The sequence below is a fragment of the Balaenoptera musculus genome, chromosome 1 (assembly GCF_009873245.2).
Source record: "Balaenoptera musculus isolate JJ_BM4_2016_0621 chromosome 1, mBalMus1.pri.v3, whole genome shotgun sequence".
In the NCBI taxonomy this organism is placed as follows: domain Eukaryota; kingdom Metazoa; phylum Chordata; class Mammalia; order Artiodactyla; family Balaenopteridae; genus Balaenoptera; species Balaenoptera musculus.
Window position 1 is genome coordinate 141038070 of NC_045785.1, and position 17846 is coordinate 141055915.

The window sequence follows — 17846 nt, forward strand, 5'->3', positions numbered from 1 at the left end:
TCGGGGCCCGGCCCACCCCCGCCCCAGCTTTAATCAAAGCAGTCCAGTATTTCTCTGTTTCTAGTAGTAGCCGTGTGGCCTTGGGCCACAGCAGGTTCCTGTGTGCCAGATACCATTCTGAGTTCTTGAGGTGTATTTGTCATTTAATCCTCACACAATCTAGGACATAGACAGATACTATCCCTGTTTTAGAGATGAGCTTAGGTAATTTGCTCAAGATCATAGAGTAAGTAACAAAGTCTAGAGATGAGCTTAGGTAATTTGCTCAAGATCATAGAGTAAGTAACAAAGCCAGGACACAAACTGGGCAGCTTGATTCCGAGCCCATGTTCTTAATCTCTACCGGTTTGCCTCCCAACTGACATGGGGTTGCTCACACCCTCTCATTTTCTCTTTTCCTTCTATTTATCTCCCATGTTGGCCTCTGCACTTCCCCTCTGGCCCTCTCCAGTTCATTCTCCACAGAGCAGCTGAGTGATCATGAAGTACACATCTTATCATGTCAGTCCCCTGCTGAAAAACCTCAGTGGCCCCCATTTCTCTTGGGATAAAGGCCAAGGTCCTTACCCTGCTCCCTTCTCATCTCGGGCCACTGTCCTGTTTGTTCTCTGCTGTCAGCCACTCTGGTCTAGTTCAGGCCCTCAGGTGCTCTGTGCCCTCTCCCGCCCTGGGGTCTTTGCACACACTGTTCCTGTGCTTGGTCACCTCCACGCCGTCTTTCCCATACTCCTACCCCTGTCCTAGGTGACTCCTGTTCATCCTTCAGAACGTAAATGTCTCTTCCATGGAGAAACCTCACCTACTACTATCTGAGAACATCAAGCCCTCGGGTGATATCCTGTCACAACTTGTCATGACTTTTTACAATAAACAGCATTTATCATGATCTATGATGATTTATTTGTGGGATTATTCGATTAATATTTGCCTTTAGGCTAGACTGTGAGTTCCTTGGGTTAAGGAGCTTCTTCGTCTTGTTAACAGTATATTTCAAGCACATTGTCTGGTTTACATTAGGTGCTCAATAAATTTTTGGAGAATGAAAAAAAAAAAAGCATAGCCAGTGGAACCCAGCCCAGTTCTTGTTTCTAACATCAAGGAGAACACACCTTCCATTCCCCTCTTCCCTCTGTCAAGCACTTCAATAACCCAGAGAAAACTCAGGTCCAACTGTCAAACCACATACTGAATCAAAACCCTTGAATGTTATAATCTCAACAGACCAAAAAAGAAGCAGAAAAAATTTTGTAACATAGGGAATAGCATGGAGACAGGGAAGTGTGTGCACTAGAACCATAAGTATACAGGAATCATGGTAAATAAAGCTTTAGAGGGAAATTAAGGCCACATTACACTAGGTCTTAAATGTAAGAAGGAAAAGTTATGTTATAACAAAACAAGACAAAGCTTCCATAGAGTGTTAAATGGTGATCCACACATTCTAGCTTTTGTGGAGAATACAAATGTAATACATAAGACGTTTCTCAGCCTTCAAGAAGTTTCCAGTTTTCTAAGAAAAATAAAACTACATATGACAAAATTAGGAAAACAATAAGAAAACCATTAAAAACATTATAGAATTGAAAAATTAAATACTGTCAAGTCCCAAGACTACTCTTGGTTCCTCTGGTCCTCTGTGTTTTCACAACATTTGGTACATATCTCTGTTAAAGCACTTATTACTAAATTATATCTTAGTTACCTGTGTCTTTTTTGTGTACGTATTTATAGCATGTAGTTATGCCTGCTACCTAATGGATGCTTTGCAAATTCCAATTGTGTGGTGAAGACAAGAGTTTGCTAAGACATTTTCCATCAAACCCTCATTCTGTCATTTATTCCAAAGGGAGAAAAATTCTGTTGACCAAGTAGATCTGAAAAACTTTATATACTGTACCTTCCTCTCCTTTGTGAGCCATAATGCATGTCAACAACTCTGCAAAATCTTACTCCAAAGAAACCTAACTATAATTTTTCAAACATCCTATTAACAGAACACACTTTAGGAAATGTAGCTACTAATAGTAGCTGTCAATATTCAGAAGGGTATAAGTTGTCAGGAAATGTTTCTTGGAGAAGGCAAGATCTCAAAACAATCATGAATGATGGTGCAAATTTGGCTAGGTCACGACAAGTGGAGGGGGCAATATGATTTGGGAATAAACTGAATTTGTGGAGTGAGAGTTGACTTTTAGAGGTTTGAAAGATATGAGGAGAAATTTAGAAATTATTCTCTAGGCAGTAGTGCATCACTTCCAATTCTTAATTGAAGGACAGTCATTCTTCTAAAGTCATATTTAGTAATTTTCCAAACATACTAGTCTTAAATTTTTTCAGTGGACTTTTTGCAGCCTACCAAAACGTTTTTCCATAATCTATAAAGTCAGTTTTGAATGTAAGAAGTTTAAAATTCCCAGTGTTCTAGGAGTATTCAAGTAATAAAATAAATGAAAACAGGATTTTCTACTTTTCCAGAATATATTTTTCACAGTAGTAAGATCATCTGTTTTTCAGTGTATCCTTTACACATACATAAGACATCCTCTACACAATGTCAAATATGAATGAAGACTAACACTTCCAGTGGAAACTATGTATGGAGATTTTTAAAGAAATGTTTCTGGTTTTCGTCAGAAAATAGTAGATTTTGCTGTCAGCCTGACCTATTTACAGCCAAATTACATAATATAGCTATTTTGTTTCACCATGTATATCAAAGGTAGATTAAAAATGTGGTATTAATGCGCTTTATTAAAATAACCTGATATTTTATTTACTTTTTTGGTTGGTTAGTTGATTGGTTGGTTATTGTATTTTATTTTCTTCAAGAAGACTCCAGTAGAATTTTCAGTCTGCAATTTAAATTCATAAATACTTATTTCTTCAATAAATACTGAGTAGTATCTAGTTTGTCATGTATGGTGGTAGGTCTTATATGTATCTGCCCTTTCTGAGATCATTAAATATACCTAATATGCAAACATTCTGAGATCAAATACCAAAACCCTGTTAAATCTATGTCAAATACATAGATTTACATGTAACAGAGATGTCAAGCCATGCTCAGTATCAGTATCAAATGTAACTGAGACACTTAACTGATTAAATGTATAAGTTACATTTAATCACAAATGTTAAAACCATTTATTAAATTTTATTACTGTACTCTTAACGATATCTTGCTTTGTGTGAGACTTCTATATTCATTCTAATAGATGCTTATTCTCATCACCAAAACCAGCATGTTAACATTGTGTCATTCACTTATTCGAATTTTATAGGTGGAAGATACAGGAAGATATACGTGTCTGGCATCCAGTCCTGCAGGAGATGATGATAAAGAATATTTAGTGAGAGTGCATGGTAAAGTTGTCAAAATGTCCTGCAGTCCATCATACATTAATACCTAATTAAAAGGCATAATTCATGGAACATAGAGCAACTATCTAACATATCATAAAACTATGTTTATATATTAGGAAAAATGTATTTTGCAAATCTGATGTATATATTTGATCACAGTAGTCCATTAAACTATTGTTGGGAATAGTTTAATGGATTTTTTGAGTTATTTGTTTTGTTCCTGCACAAATAATTCATATTCATTGATTTTAAATCATAGAATATAAATTATAAAAAAAATATAAATCAATCATAATCTCATCACACAAAGATAAGACCTTTTTACATATAAATATTGTCACAGAAATGTGATCATACAGCATATAGTATTTAACTTTTTATATCTTACTTAGTGGTATGGTGAACATGTTTTCATGTCAAAAAATGTATTTTTATAACATTACTTTTTAGTGATTCCATGATGTCCCATTTTGTGAATATGCCATTATTTATTTAATACATTCCTTATTTTTGGATATTTAGGCTGTTTTGTATTTTTACCAATATAAGCCACACTATTATAGACATCTTTGTACATGTGTGTTGGCCTCTTCCTTTAATTATTTTGTTTTGATAAATTTCTGTAGGTATATTTACTTGATTATATGCAAGTACCCGCGCATGCATGTACACACACACACACACACACATTTAAGGCCAAATTACTTTCTAGAAAAGTTAGGCCAATTAGACTGTGGCCGATACTATTTTGACATAGAAATGGGAATTACTCTTCATGGAGAGGAACATTAAAAGAACTTAACGGAAGATCTTTATCTCCTCATAGCCTAAACGACTAGGCAACACAAACTGTAGGGCTGGCGTAATATAGGAGTGTTCCCCTCACCCCGCCAGTCCTACACAAAAAATTAGACCTGCCACTAATTGACATGTAAATTGTGTATATGAGTCATATAAAACAGGTACATTTTTAAATTGTGATATAGTTGATTTACAATATTATATTAATTTCAGGTGTAAACCATAGTGATTGAAAATTTGTATAAATTATACTCCATTTAAAGTTATTATAAAATATTGACTGTATTCCCTTTACAATATATCCTTGTAGCTTATTTATTTTAAACATAGTAGTTTGTACCTCTTAATTCCTTACCCCTATTTTGCCCCTCCCCCTTTCTGCATATTAAGAAAAATGTATATATTTCTGTATATTATAATGGGCAGACCCTAATTTAGAAGTTTTAAAATATGATGTTCAGAGAAAATTATTACCAAGTGTAGAGCTAGACAAGGAATCCCTTCTTGGTACTTAGTTTCTTTATCTGTTAAAAGGTGATAAAATGTGATTATATTACTTATCCTGTCATTTATGTGGCCATTGGAAGAATTTCATTACTTAATATATGTGAAAGTACTGAGGAAGGTAAAAAAATTTTTACTATTTGTAATCATTGTACTATAAATTGAATGAGTAATGTTTTAAGTTTATGCTTTTTATTTCATACAGCAGAAGCAACATTCGTTGAACACCTCAGATAATCCAGATCATTTTATATCCTGTTTATTAAAAGCCTTTGGTGTATTTGTTCTCATGCCCAGTCCCCCCTAATATTGCTGGAACTGATGAGCCCCAGGATTTCACTGTGTTACGGAACAGACAAGTGACATTGGAATGCAAATCGGATGCAGTGCCCCCACCTGTAATCACTTGGCTTAAAAATGGAGAACGGTTACAGGTAAATCTTGCTAAATTCCACAGATTCATTGTGAGAAAAAAAAATCAGCAATAGAGTCCTTGCTAGGGAGATAAAACCAAACAATGTCAGATTACTAGTTACTCAACATTACAGGGGTGGGCACAGGGTCCTTTAATCAACCTTTTTCTCAGCCTTCTTTGAGTAGTTAGTAGCTAGTTATGAGGCAAAAGACAGGTATTTTGATTCATATACTCTGTAAATTGGCCCAAGTATATATCTCCTGGAGACCATAGATTAAAGTTGAATTAAAACACTCAGCTATGTCTTTTTTTTTTTATTGGAGTATGATTGCTTTACAACGTTGTGTTAGTTTCTGCTGTACAGTGAATCAGCCATATATATACATATATCCCCTTCCTCTTGGACCTCCCTCCCCCCACATCCCACCCATCTAGGTCATCACAGAGCACTGAGCTGATCTCCCTGTGCTACACAGCAGGTTCCCACTAGCTATCTATTTTACACATGGTAGTGTATTTATGTCAAACCTAATCTCCCAGTTCATCCCACCCTCCCCTTCCCGCACTGTGTCCACATGTCCGTTCTCTACATCTGCCTTTCTATTCCTGCTCTGCAAATAGGTTCATCTGTACCATTTATGTCTTTACTTGAGAGGGAAGAAACCATCAGAGTCTCAAAAGACCTGACCTTTCCTGCCAACTCCCTAGGGCAAACCTATTACTGAATTTCCCTAGTCAAAACTTGGTCCTCAGGAGTGACCCCAAGGATCTGTGCAACACCAGGAATATGGACTGGAATCTTTGAAAACACAGTTACTGGCTCTTTAAAGGTTCCCATGCTCAGGTGATACCTGTCTGCTGCCCTATAGTGTCACAGCCCAGAATCCTAAATAGGCTTTGAGGGTTCGCTCAAAGCCTTGACTTTGAATGCTCTGATTGTCCTCATCCTAGTACTTACTTATTCTTTTGTTTCTCCTTTGTTCTTCCTCATCCTGTTAGTATAACCTATTGTGGTACACTGTGCCTAAATAAAAGGAAATTGTGTCCCTAATACATAAGGCAGAAAGACTTTCGCCATCATCAAATCACACAAGTGCCAAACACAGAGAGACTAGGTTCTGAGAGTTACTTCCTTGTTAAATCATCATGCATATCACTTAACAGTCCCGTGCCTCAGTTTTTCTATTTATTGTGTGCCTATTATAATGCTAGGAACTATGATTGCCCCTGAGAATAATCTTGATCCTCAAGGAGCTCACAGACTATCTGAAAATATACAGAAGTATATCAAATGTAGAAAATTGATACCGCTGATATTCAGTAAACAATATCTTAGAGGGATATACAGCATTTTATGGAAACAGAGGGGAGAAGCAAGTAATCCAGACTGAAGGGTAAGGAATAGCCCAGGGGAGCCTCTTGGAAAGGGTGAGTTCAGTTTAAATGTTGGGTAGATGTTGGGTGAGAAAGGAGAAGGGGATTCCAAACATAGGTGATAACATGTACAAAGACATTACAGGGAAAGGAATGCTGCTGTCCCAGGAACTGCAGGTAGCTTGGTATGGTTGAAGTAGACCTTGATTAAAATCCTTTGATGATTCTCCATAGATTTCAGGATTCGGGTTAAACTGCCCAGCTTAGCTCACAAAGCCCTTCATGCTCTGACTTTTCCTCCATAGTCTTATCTCCCATGTGTGCATTTCACTGTAGACCATTAGGTGTTCAGATAGGGACTGAGTGCATGTTGATGATACAGAAATTCAGGCTAATCTCAGATATGACCAAGTGATGTCAGTACTGGGACAGACTGATTTCAACAGTTATGGGGGAAAAAATGAGTCCAGTTTTATAGATATTTTGAGTTTAAATTACCTATATATTATCCAAGTGGAGCTTCTAAGAAGCACTAAGAAATATGGGTCCATATTTCATCAAAAACATCTTTGATTTGGTGGTCCTCAATGGTGTAACCTGTTGCTGAAGCCATCGGTTTGTATGAGGTCAACCAGAAAGCACACAGTGTGAGAAGACCAGTAAATGAGAATAAAGCCTAAGGCAACATTGACAATTAAAAGGTGAGCAAAGGAAGAAGAGAAGAGTGGGACTGAGAATGAGGACTCAGAGAAATAAGATTAAATATAGGAGACATTGGTGTACTGAAAGCCAAGGAAGAGAGAGGGAGCAGTTAACAGAGTCCATGTTAAGATGCAAATTAAGTTGTATTCACTGGCTTTGGCAATACATAGACTTGATTAAAGATCTGAACAACGGTTCTTCAATAGAGTGATCAAAGTAGAAGACAGGTTACAGCTGTCTGGGGGAGTTAAAGAAGAGGAAGTGGAAATGATTGTGGACTGTTACTTAAATACAAAAGAGATTTGTATATGCTTATTTACTGAAAGAGATGGAAGATACAGGACTAAATGTGTCGAGTGGGGAAGGGCTGGGACCCTGGTGACAGGTGAAGAGACTAGCCTTGGACAGAAGCGTTGACCTTTTGCCACAGAGATGGAAAAACAGGAAGGAAGGTTGCATTCATATGCAAGAGATGAGAGGGAGAAATTGTGGCACCTGGCTTTCATTTCCTCAATGAAGTAGGAATTAAGGTCATCAGCTGAGAATGATGTTCTATCTGAGGAAAGAAATCAAATTTGGAAGAATCACTGGCAGTAAATGAGAAGAGAACCAGAGAAAATTGTAGTGAGACTGAATAAGTTAGCAGAACTTAACTGATGTTCATGGAAGAAAGACATGAGAATCAACTCAGAATTTTTTTATTAGCCTAAAATCCTGCTATACCCATATCAAAATTAAAATATGTTTTGTAGAACTTACCATGTATGTTTAAGAAATCACTTATTCTCATCAGAAGTAATAAAAGTTTACGACTAATAGCCCCTGTAGCAAGGAAAGGCCTAGAGAAAATATGTGGACTTTCAAGATAAATTGACCTGAACTGTCTATGTTAGCGTGAACAACTTTTTTCATTAGAAATATATGTTTATCTGGGACAGAACCCATATGGTAGAAAAATCTTATTTGGTTTCTTCCTGAAGTAGTTCCACTTAGGCACAATCAGAAAATATCAATCTTTGATGTTACCTGGCATTTTTTAAAGTTTATGAACAATCCCCAATTGGACATTATAACAGAGATTAGATTTCATTATATTTCAGTATTTCATTTCAATATAGGTCTCTGCATTTTCATAATTCTTGGTCCCATGCCTGGATGCAAAATAAGTGCTTAATAAATATTTGTAGACTAAAGTCATTTATTTACTTATGTTAAAAATGTTGAAGGATAATTATTTCCTATAAGTTAACCAAAGTTAATTTATTAGTCAGGAAACTTTCAGCTTTAAGTGACAGAATTCAAACTCAAAATAATTTAAATGGAAAAAAAAAGATATTTATTAGCTATAGTAATTGGTGAACTTAAGCTTTAGGCATTACTAGATCCAGAGGCTCTAACCATGTAGTCAAGCATCTCGGTCCTTTCTCTGAATCCCAACTCTGCTTATGTCTTAGATTCAGAGCAAGCTGTCCCCACATGGTGGTAAGACTGCCACCAAGCTATGTCATCCTCACTACCAGTGATTCCAGTAAAAATATGCCTTATTCCAACACTTCCAGCAGTGTCTTTCTGGGGAGCTCAAATGGGCCCAACCCGAGACAACTTTTCATCCTTGAGAGGTTCATTGTGGCCATCACTGTGAAGAACTGGAGACATTGATTGTGCTCTTGCCTTAACTACATTCATAGAAATATTTCCCAAGAGTTTTTGATACCAGGATAGCGGTGGGGGGAGCAAAGATACTGGGAGACAGGTGCACTACAGTTCACTCTAGTTACTTTTGATGATTAATATTTTATTTTATTTGTCCAACATTTTAATGGTATATTTTACTTGCTGAATCCAGGCAACACCTCGAGTAAGAATCCTATCTGGAGGGAGATACTTGCAAATTAATAATGCAGATCTAGGTGATACAGCCAATTATACCTGTGCTGCCAGCAACATTGCAGGAAAGACTACAAGAGAATTTATTCTCACTGTAAATGGTAAGAAAAATTAATCACTGTTTCGCAATTTAAAAATTTAGATAAGGGCATTTAAAGAGATGATAACATTTTTATTTTTTATGAGCATACTAAACAAATTCTTGTGCTTATTTCTTTTCATAAAGACAACATGTGATATTTGTACTATCACTATATTCAAACTAACTCAATTTCCAAAAAAAAAGATACATTTCTCTTAGAGGACAATATATGTCCAATTGTTATCCGCGTATCCTGATGTTTTGCGTCATTCAGATCAGAGCCATTGGAGAAGTTAATACACTAAATCTCTGGATGACAAGTAGCCAATTATTTAGTCACCTTTGTTGATGTTGATGTTTGATTATATATGTGCTAGACAGAGACTGTCAATGGGACTGTAATTTTCTCAAATATAAAATCTAAACACTAAAATCTGCCAAATTTCAAGAATATGATACAGACTTTTTCAAAACCGTCTGTTTGGATTTTTAATATACGAAACTTTACAAGTTGAGTGACCCAGGCAGATAATATCTCTAACACTAAAATTAAAATTCAAGTTTTCTATTCCCATATGAATTCAATGATTAATAAAATACACACACTCTGAGACTTGCATGATTAATCACAGATGTGCTTTGTTATAACAGCCGACTTTCTATCCTTTATTTAAAGTGAAGTTGTTCCAGTATTAACATTCTCTGACCATTATTTGGCCAAAGAGAAACAAGAAATATCATCTTTAATTTGTATCATACCAGAGCTGACTTTTATTCTATTCAAGCCTCTTTCATTAGAAAGCCAGATTTCATACACCACATCAGGGATTTAAAGCTTCCCCACCCATTTACTCTTCATTTTTAAGTAAATTTTTAAATAAAATCTTATCTTGAATTAGACTTTAGGAATTAAACCCCAATTCTATTTATACTAACCTGAATTAGCTGTAGGCAAAGCCATACATTTGACTCAAATCTCACTTTGTATTACCTCTTAAGATTCTTAGTTCAGGCTATGTTATTGATATAAAGGAAGTTTTCCACATGCATCTCTTGTGCAGTTCCTCCAAGCATAAAGAGTGGCCCCCAGAGTCTTGTCATTCACTTAAATAAGTCAACTGTATTGGAATGCTTTGCGGAAGGTGTGCCAACCCCAAGGATAACATGGAGAAAGGATGGAGCTGTTCTATCTGAGAATCATGCAAGGTAACAATTCTGGAAAAGGATAAAAAATACTGTAAGAACTGAAATATAAGTTTTTAAATCTTTGATCCAATGCATTATTTGGGTCTTTTCATTCTAAAATGAGTCTCTTCATCTTAAATGAGAATCAAAATATAGTATTTTAAAAGCATAATTCCTAAGGCTTATGTTCAAAATGTAATGACTATAATCTATCCAAGATCACAAGCCCATCTGCTGTGCACCTTTGCAGAATATCCTTTTTTTTTCCACCAAGGGTATTATAAACTTCTGAAGTAGGAAAAGGACTAAAAATGGATTTAACTGGGTATTTTATAATGCTCTCAGTCAAAATGTGCATAATCAGAAAGGCTGATCTGGAGGACCTCACTTGTGATCTTTCTTATAGATACTCCATCTTGGAAAATGGATTCCTTCACATCCAGTCAGCACATGTGACTGATAGTGGGAGATATTTGTGTATGGCTACCAATGCTGCTGGAACAGATCGCAGGCGAATAGATTTACAAGTCCATGGTAAATGTACTTTTATGAACAACATCCAATCTTTGGGTCAGATGTTCTTTGGTAGCCTAAACCAGTAAGGTCATAACATAAAGACCTTCATATCTAGTGCTATTTAAATGTATTACACTATATTATGAGCAGTGAAGACCCATTATGAAGCGTATCATCACAACACTGTGTAAATTCACAGAACCTTATTGTGTTCATAACTATAAAGCAAGTTAGCAATGATTAATTTCAGTTTGGCAGAGATACTTCGAATGGCATACTATTTGCTGAACGTGTTTCTTACATGGTGACTTCGTTTTAGTTCCTCCATCTATTGCTCTGGGTCCTACCAACATAACTGTAACAGTAAATGTTCAAACCACTCTGGCTTGTGAGGCTACTGGGATACCGAAACCATCAGTCAACTGGAGAAAAAATGGGCATCTTCTTAATGTGGATCAAAATCAGAATTCATACCGGTAAGGAATAATTTAACTGGAAAATCCCACCTGTTATTTAGAAACATATTTTTTAAAAGAATTAACATTTAAACTCTATCAATGGGGACAACAAATATATAAAGTATGAAGAATTCGCTAGTATGTAGAGAGCATATTATTTTTTTCTTACTATAGAATTAGTTTTTCAGCCTAAAATCTTATTTCTGAATTAGAGGTGCAACTTCTCTATCCGTAAGTCCTGTAGATAACTGTCTGAGCTCTAAAAGATTAGATTTCCATTCTGCTTTTTTTTTAGTATCTTTTGGAATTTTATAAAGACAAAAGATAAAAACATCATTTGGTATAAAAGAAAAACTAGTCTGTAGAAATAATACAAGTTTTAGTTGCAGAATAAAAATCAAATTTTATACCTTGAAATACAGCATAGGTATTTGGCAGCATGTGGAGGGAGGAAGAACAGCATTTTCTCCCAGTTTTTTGTATTCTTCCAGCTTGACTACCATTGCTCTTAATATGACATCATATTTTTTAAAGACTAACCTTTAAAAAAAAAAACTAGGAATTTCTGATGCTTTAGATAAGCATCATTTCTTGTATCTCAAGTTAATAGATATCTTGCAAAAGATTTGCCATAGTACTGAAAGCAAATGTTCTCATAGACCTACCTTAACAAATATTCGTTCTGATACATCAGGAAATATGAAACTAGGAGTGTTTCACTTGAAACTCTGTTGCTTCTCCCTCTTTCTCACCCTTTTAATCTTTTGGCATTGGGAGTTTAGTGACTTGGAAGCATATACTATGGGGAAAATGTACAATGCCCTTGAATAAAAAAGCAGGTCAAGTATGTTTCCATTGAATCAAATCATTTCCATTCATCATTGCACAGTTTGAAGTAAGAATACAGATATTCTTCTTTAGATTACTTTAATTTTTTTAGTGTGTTCAACCACTGGAAATTTAAAAGATTTATTGATTTTTCATTTTGATACATATTTTCTTTAATTTTTATTTTATATTGGAGCATAGTTGATTAACAATGTTATGTTAGTTTCAGCTGTACAGCAAAGTGATTCATTAGATTACTTTAAATAATGTATGTGTATTTACTCAACCTTCTGAACATTTGAAGTGATTCAGATCACTTTAGTTTTGAGTTGATTCAAAGTTAAGGAAAAGACTCTTTGATTTATGTACTATGCATCTCCAAGGTATCCACCACATGTAAGGAGACGTGTGAAGTAGGGAAAAGTGCAAGACAGACAGACTTGTAGTTACCCATCTGTCAGTAGAAATAATCAAATACCAATCTGCAAAGTTATTGTGAAATTTAGAGATGATTAATGTGAAGCATTTGAGATGGTGCCAGGAATGTGTTCAATGGTCAATCAACAATGGCTATCATCAGTGTGCTCATTTCACTGTATTTCACCTGGGAGAACATGGTTGATTATGTTATAAGCATTCAGAAAATTCAAGATTCCCTCTTCACACAATCATTCCACACCACTGCTTCCTGCAGATGTCATGGGTGAGGTCCTATTAACCCACTGCCATATAAACTTAAAGTCTGATGCATAAAATGATGCTCATTTTAACATGAGGAAAGAGTTCCATTTCCCTCAATTCACAAGATAGTACCATGTTGAACCAACTAGAAACATTTATGAAAATTGATATAAAGCACCTCATTACTTTGAAATCTCTCTTCTAGGCTCCTGTCTTCAGGTTCACTAGTAATTATTTCCCCTTCTGTGGATGACACTGCAACCTATGAGTGCACTGTGACAAGTGATGCGGGAGAGGATAAGAGAACTGTGGATCTCACTGTCCAAGGTAGAACTGGCTTACTATGTGGACTGAAAGTTATTACAATGATATCATTCCATCATTCCTCTACTTCACAAGAGAGCTTCCTTTTCCACTCACCAAGCATTCACTTTCAGTGTAGAAAGAGGATATATGAGGAGGCTTTGGAAATCTGTAAGGGTTGGGAACATGTAGTTTTCTTTCTTTTTGTTGTTTTTGTTTTAGTTCCACCTTCCATAGCTGATGAGCCTACTGACTTCCTAGTAACCACACACAGCCCCACCGTGATCACCTGCACGGCTTCAGGAGTTCCATTTCCCTCAATTCACTGGGCGAAAAATGGTATAAGACTGCTTCCCAGAGGAGAGGGCTATAGAATTCTGTCCTCAGGTAAGACCCAGCTCAGTGATTACACAGCTATTGGTTGGATTCGTTTTTACTGGATGGCCTTACTTGGACTTCTGTTGCACCAAAATAAAAGAATAAAGTACATCTGCATTCCTGGGCTTAGGCATCTGGGAAAAAATGCACTTAAGAGTGGGGAGGGGGAACTTGGGAAAGGGATAGAAAAAAAGTCTAAAAACAAAATAACAAATAATATCTAGGACTGATAAGAATATATTAAGCATGACCACTGGGATTTTATGTGCGTATGTACTAAACCTAAGGTTTAACAAATTTACTGGTTGCCTTTGAGTGAACCACACTTCTTTAATTGGCCAAGTAGAATGTCCATTCATTCAACAAACATTTAGTACCTAAAATAGGCTAAAAACTCCACTGAGTTTCTGAGGATATAAAACTAAGACAGGGTTCTTGCTTTTAAGGTTTCAATAATTTAGCAAGTAGGGCTGGGTGTTAAGTGCTATGATATGGATAATTTTTGAGGGTGGTAGTAACCATCATTTATAGAATTTAAGTATTGAAAATTTTATAATATTAAAGAGAAAAAAATTCACCTAAATGAAAGTATAAGTGATTCACATTTGTGTTTCTGGAAATTCATCCTGCATTGGGGAGGTACACTGGAGATAAACTAAAGTAGCAACTAACATCCTGAGGCTTTATGAGTGGGGGCATATTATTCTAAGAGAATTTGTTTATTTCTTCAGGAGAAGGGAAATAATGAAAGATTTGTTCTCAGGGTGGAACTTGGCTTTCAAAGCATAGTATTTTGGCTATCTCAGAAATCTGCATAAATGGGTAGCAATTAAAATCATAAAATATAAATTAACTACTCTTCAGCACAAAGTACTGTGCTAAGAAAACAGTTTAGAACTTTCCCAAAATGTTAAACAGTTACCATATGACCCAGCAACTCCATTCCTAGGTCTCTACCCAGAGAAATGAAAGCATATGTCCACCCAAAGACTTATATGCAAATGTTCATACAGCATCATTCACAATAGCCAAAAACATAGAAACAATGTAAATGTCCATCAACTGGTGAATGGATAAACAAAATGTGGATAATTCACAGGATGGAATTCTATTTAGCAATAAAATGGAACAAAACTATTGACACCTGCTACAACAGATGAAACTCAAAAACTATGATCACAGTAGACATCAGACACAAAAGCCTTCTGTATGATCCCATCTATATGAAATTTCCAGAAAAGGCCAATATATATAGAAATTAAATTACTGATTGCTTACACTTGGGGTTGAGAGTGAGGCGGGACTATAAGTGGGGTGAGATTTCTTTTGGCGTAATGGAAATTTTCTAAAATTAAATTGTGATAATTGCACAACTCTGTAAATATACTAAAAATCATTGTATTGTACATTTAAATCAGTGAATTTGATGGTCTGTAAGTTTTGCCTAAATACAGCTGTTAATAGTGATTTTTTAAAAAATACTGTGGTAGGTAAGCACAGGGAGTACAAGTATGGGTACAAGCCACGCACTACTGTGCTAGGGGGACAGACTCACACAAAATCAAAGAGATGTGGTTTATCAAACCAGAAAAACAGGGATGCACTGTGCATGAAAAATTTTTCCTTTTTAGGAGCAATTGAAATATTTGCCACTCAATTAAACCATGCTGGAAGATATACTTGTGTTGCCAGGAATGCAGCTGGTTCTGCACATCGACATGTGAGCCTTTATGTCCAAGGTATGAAAGGTTATTTATTCATTAAAATTTTGCTGTTGTACTTTTTTAAGTCATGTTTATTCTTGACAGCTGGTACCGTCCAGAGTCATAAACCACAGTAATATTTTGGGGATAGGAAAGCCTGATAGGTGTTCTTCAATAGATTAAAGAAAACATACAGATGACAAACCACACAAAACAACCCCTAAATTATTTGTCTTCTTGAATTTTTCTGATCTGTTTCTGATTTTAGTCTTTTCTATGGAGCTCTTCTAATGGAAACTGGCTATAGTATAACAAGACTCAAAAAATGTGATATGGCCGCTATTTGCTTTTCCCTGGGACAATGAAATCACTAATATTTTGGAATTCTGAATTCAGGCATGTTTAACCTCATGGCTACTGTAGACGTTTATGCTACTAACTAGAGCCTTTGCTTATTTCTGTTGATTGGTTCTTATAGAGCCTCCAATCATTCAGCCTCAGCCAAGTGAACTAGCCGTCATTCTAAACAATCCCATTTTATTACCATGTGAAGCAACAGGGACTCCCAGTCCTTTCATCACTTGGCAAAAGGAAGGTATCAATGTCATCACTTCAGGTACCGTTTCAATCAAGAAAATAATGGCAACTCAGTTTTATAATTCAGAAGTCGATATGATTTTTTAATGAAAATAAAAATTCTTCTCACTCTGCTTTTGTAACTATGATGTAGGTAGAAGCCATGCAATTCTTCCTCGTGGTGGCTTGCAGATCTCCAGAGCTGTCAGAGAGGATGCTGGTACTTACATGTGTGTGGCTCAGAATCCAGCTGGTACAGCCTTGGGCAAAATCAAGTTAAATGTCCAAGGTACCTAAATAATAAATCTCTATGTCTTCATTGCAAAGATGCTTATAATAGTGTATATCAAAATTCATATACCTAAAGTAATGATGCCGCCATCGTTCTTAATTAACATTCTTAGTTTATGTTATCCTATATGTTTTTCTATTAACCTTATGAAGGAAAAAAGTTAGTGCTTGGGTGTTTTGGGGCATTATTTGTATAAGAAAACTGAAGCATCTCATGATATTTTGGATTTCTGTGAACCTCTATTTGGTACTTTCGTTGTAGCACATATTTAAGGTGATTTTTAAAACTATTCTCTCTGTAATACTACTTTGTATACATTACAAAATACTGGATTGTGATATCCACTTAAAAAACAAATCATAAATGTTTTAAATTTTAAAGAATCACCAATAAGAGTCATGAAACAAAAAAATAAATCATAATTGCAATTAAACCAGCTTGATGGAAAAAAATGTTCTGAAGACAGTGGGGTTTTTTTCACATTTAACTTATATTTTCTTGATGTAATGTTCATATCTTACATGCACTGTTTTTGTGGATCAAGACGTGACCTAGAAATGGGTTCCGAGCTGCTCAGTTTGCATTGCTGATTTGAATTTCCTTGTAGTGTGATTTTCTTATGGTGAATTAATAACTGTAGTAAAGCTCACTTACCTGCAGATTGTAAATCTAATTTATTTGTATTTTTCAACACTTCTTTAACAAGTGTTTATTGGGATAATAAGTAGAAATACATTGACCATTATAGATATGATCCTTTCCTTATAGTGTGGAGAAGGAAAAAAATGAAACTACCAAATAAATGAAATTATGATAAATTCTGACATATGCTATGCAGAGGGAAAACAAAAGGCTGAGTTGGAGAATAATGGGAAAATGTGGGGACCACTTTACACTAGTGGTTAAAGTAGGCTTTAACCTACTGATGGGGGTACCATTGGAGCTGAGGGGGGTTACCATTGGAGCTGAGACCTGAATGATGAGCTAGGATGAGCCATGTAAAGGTAGCAGTGTCCAAGGAAGAGCGGGCAGCATGTGCAATGGCCCCAAGGCAGGAAAGGGTAAGAAAAGAAGCGTGCCAGTGTGGCTGACAGTAATGAACCTGGGAAGGCTGGCAAAATGTGAAGGAGGTCAGAAGAGAAAGTGGGACCAGTGCACGGAGTGCCCGAAGGACCAGAGGAGGGGTAAGATGTCCTTCTGTGTGCGATGTTGAAGCCTTTTAATGATTTAACCAAGACTCTTGTTTGGTTTTAGGAAGACCTCTTTTGCTGGTGTGTAGATAATGATTTCGAGAAATCGGACTAGATTTCGAGAAAAAGGCTAGAGCTGGAAGAACTAGTAAAGTGCTCTAGGCATCATGTGATACAGTCTGGCTGGGAGTGCGAGTGGGTGTGTGAGTTGCAGGGGAAAATGAAAAAGAAGTGGTGGATTCAAGAACTCTTTGGAGATGTAATTGCCAGGATTGCTGATTAATCAGATTGGGAGGTTAGGAAAAGAGAAGAGTTAACGCTGCTTCCTGGGCTTTGGGCCTGAGCTAGTGATGGAGATAGTGCTGTGAGGGATGCAAGGGGAGGAACTGGTTTGGGAGGAAGGAAAGCGTGATTTCTGTTTAATCATGTTAGATGTGGGAAACTATTAGAAATCTAGCAGGGATGTCAAAAAGCGTTGAATATTTATGAATTCAGAACTCAAGGGAGAAGTATAGTCTAAGATATAAATTTGGAAGTAATCAGGGTATTTCAGTCTACAAGACTGGATGAGAATTTGGACCGAAAAGAGCTTAAGGATAAAGCCCCAG

At 36.1% G+C, this 17846-nt stretch overlaps 1 protein-coding gene across 3 annotated transcripts in view; it reads left to right on the forward strand.

The window, feature by feature from the left end:
- The window catches only part of HMCN1 (hemicentin 1), a 506773-nt gene that overhangs the window by 405628 nt on the left and 83299 nt on the right, over positions 1–17846 (forward strand). For all 3 annotated transcript variants that reach the window (XM_036867831.1, XM_036867840.1, XM_036867846.1), the window contains exons 70-80: positions 3282–3363; positions 4966–5102; positions 9006–9147; positions 10190–10334; positions 10720–10847; positions 11149–11305; positions 13002–13123; positions 13322–13486; positions 15109–15216; positions 15659–15796; positions 15911–16045. In XM_036867831.1, coding sequence (XP_036723726.1) covers positions 3282–3363; positions 4966–5102; positions 9006–9147; positions 10190–10334; positions 10720–10847; positions 11149–11305; positions 13002–13123; positions 13322–13486; positions 15109–15216; positions 15659–15796; positions 15911–16045 — 1459 coding nt within the window. The remainder of the gene's footprint in view (positions 1–3281; positions 3364–4965; positions 5103–9005; positions 9148–10189; positions 10335–10719; positions 10848–11148; positions 11306–13001; positions 13124–13321; positions 13487–15108; positions 15217–15658; positions 15797–15910; positions 16046–17846) is intronic.